Source organism: Frankliniella occidentalis, unplaced genomic scaffold (assembly GCF_000697945.3).
Source record: "Frankliniella occidentalis isolate FOCC.00 unplaced genomic scaffold, Focc_3.1 Scaffold33, whole genome shotgun sequence".
NCBI classification, from domain to species: Eukaryota; Metazoa; Arthropoda; class Insecta; order Thysanoptera; family Thripidae; genus Frankliniella; species Frankliniella occidentalis.
The window spans coordinates 250,771-252,175 of NW_026267163.1; the positions used below are offsets into that span (position 1 = coordinate 250,771).

General features: G+C 57.9%; 1 protein-coding gene across 1 annotated transcript in view; it reads right to left on the reverse strand.

Moving 5' to 3' along the window:
* Nucleotides 1-505: 505 nt before the first annotated feature.
* LOC127749129 (probable ATP-dependent DNA helicase HFM1) overlaps nt 506-1,405 on the reverse strand; it is a 19,873-nt gene continuing 18,973 nt past the window's right edge. The window contains exons 11-12 of the mRNA XM_052265971.1: nt 698-932; nt 506-528 (exon numbers count right to left, since the gene is read on the reverse strand). Coding sequence (XP_052121931.1) covers nt 506-528; nt 698-932 — 258 coding nt within the window. The remainder of the gene's footprint in view (nt 529-697; nt 933-1,405) is intronic.

Genomic DNA, 1,405 nt, shown 5'->3' on the forward strand with positions numbered 1-1,405 from the left:
CTCCCCCTGCTTCCCCGCCGCCGCCGCCGCTCCAAGATGCCTTCGCGCCGCGCCACGCCACTAATGCCCAGCCAATCGTTTAAATAAGGCGCGAGTCCTTGTGCTCGTGCGTGCGGCCCCCGCCGCGCCCCGCCGCCGCGCCGCGCAGGGGAGCAGCGGGCGCCGATCACGACCACCTTATCGCGGTCCTGACGTACGGCGTCGCTTTGGCGTCGCCTCGGCGTCGCCTAACCACCGGGTACATCCAGGTGCTCCCTCACGGGGAGCCACCTCCGGGTGCCGCCGCCACGCCACGCCGCCAGGCCTGTCTGGCTCTGGCACGTCCCTTTGGCACCGCCTTCGCGCCGCGCGATACGGCCGCGCCAGGCGAAGGAAGTACTGTGCGCGACAAAAGAATGAAGGGAAACAAATGCTTTCTGGTAGAGACAGTCTTTGGGAACTGTTTAAAAATAGCCCCTCAGACCCAGAAAACGTAGTTGGTCGCGTTAGTGTGGCTTTGTCGCCTCTATACTTGTCCTGGCCGAAGTACTGTAAATAACAAAAGATTGAGAGCAAAACAAAACTGCCTCTTGGCAGAGACAGTCTTGGGGACTGTCTAAAAATAACCCCCGGACCCCGAAAACGTTGGTCGCGATCGTGTAGCTTTTGTCTCCTCAACCTACCTGTCCTCGCCGCTGACTCCTCCTGCTCTACTCACCCTGCAGCTTGGCGTTGATCTTGACGGCGCTGCCCGCGCACAGGTCCGACAGCCCGTACTGCTTGGGGTGCCTGTTGGCACGCACGAACAGGAAGGTGGAGCGCATCCAGTCCACGGCGCCGGGGATGTCCCTCACCGTGCCCAGCACCACCTCGGCGTTGAGGTACTCCACGAGGTGGCGGTGCAGCGAGCTCTGGATGGGCTCCGTGCCCGCCGTCAGCCGCACGTACTTTTGCTGCAGGGAAGAAGAAGAAGACGAGCTTCATCAGAGAAGACACACACATTACCACTGTGATTTGGAAATTCAATATTCAAATAAGAAGACGAGAGACACACACATTACCACTATGATTTGGAAATTCAATATTCAAATGAACGCCAATGAGGAAGCCGTGAATTGGTAAAAGAGGGCACGAGGAAAAGATGGGGGAGCGAGAGGGATAGAGAGAAAGCAAGTGTCACAATAACATTCCAATGGAGATTTATGCCCCCCGCGACTTGTTTAACCGGGTGTGCGTGAGCAGCGTGTCGCGGGAGGGTTCGAAACCCCGGCTAATCCACTCGCCGCTTAACAGCTTTATTGCGCGGGGAGGGCGACTGACAAATTATTATTATTATTATCATCACTGTGATCCCAGGGGGGCGATAGTAGTGACGGTCGCGCACGCGGGGCGGGGGCGGCGGGAGTATACATTATTTATAGTGATG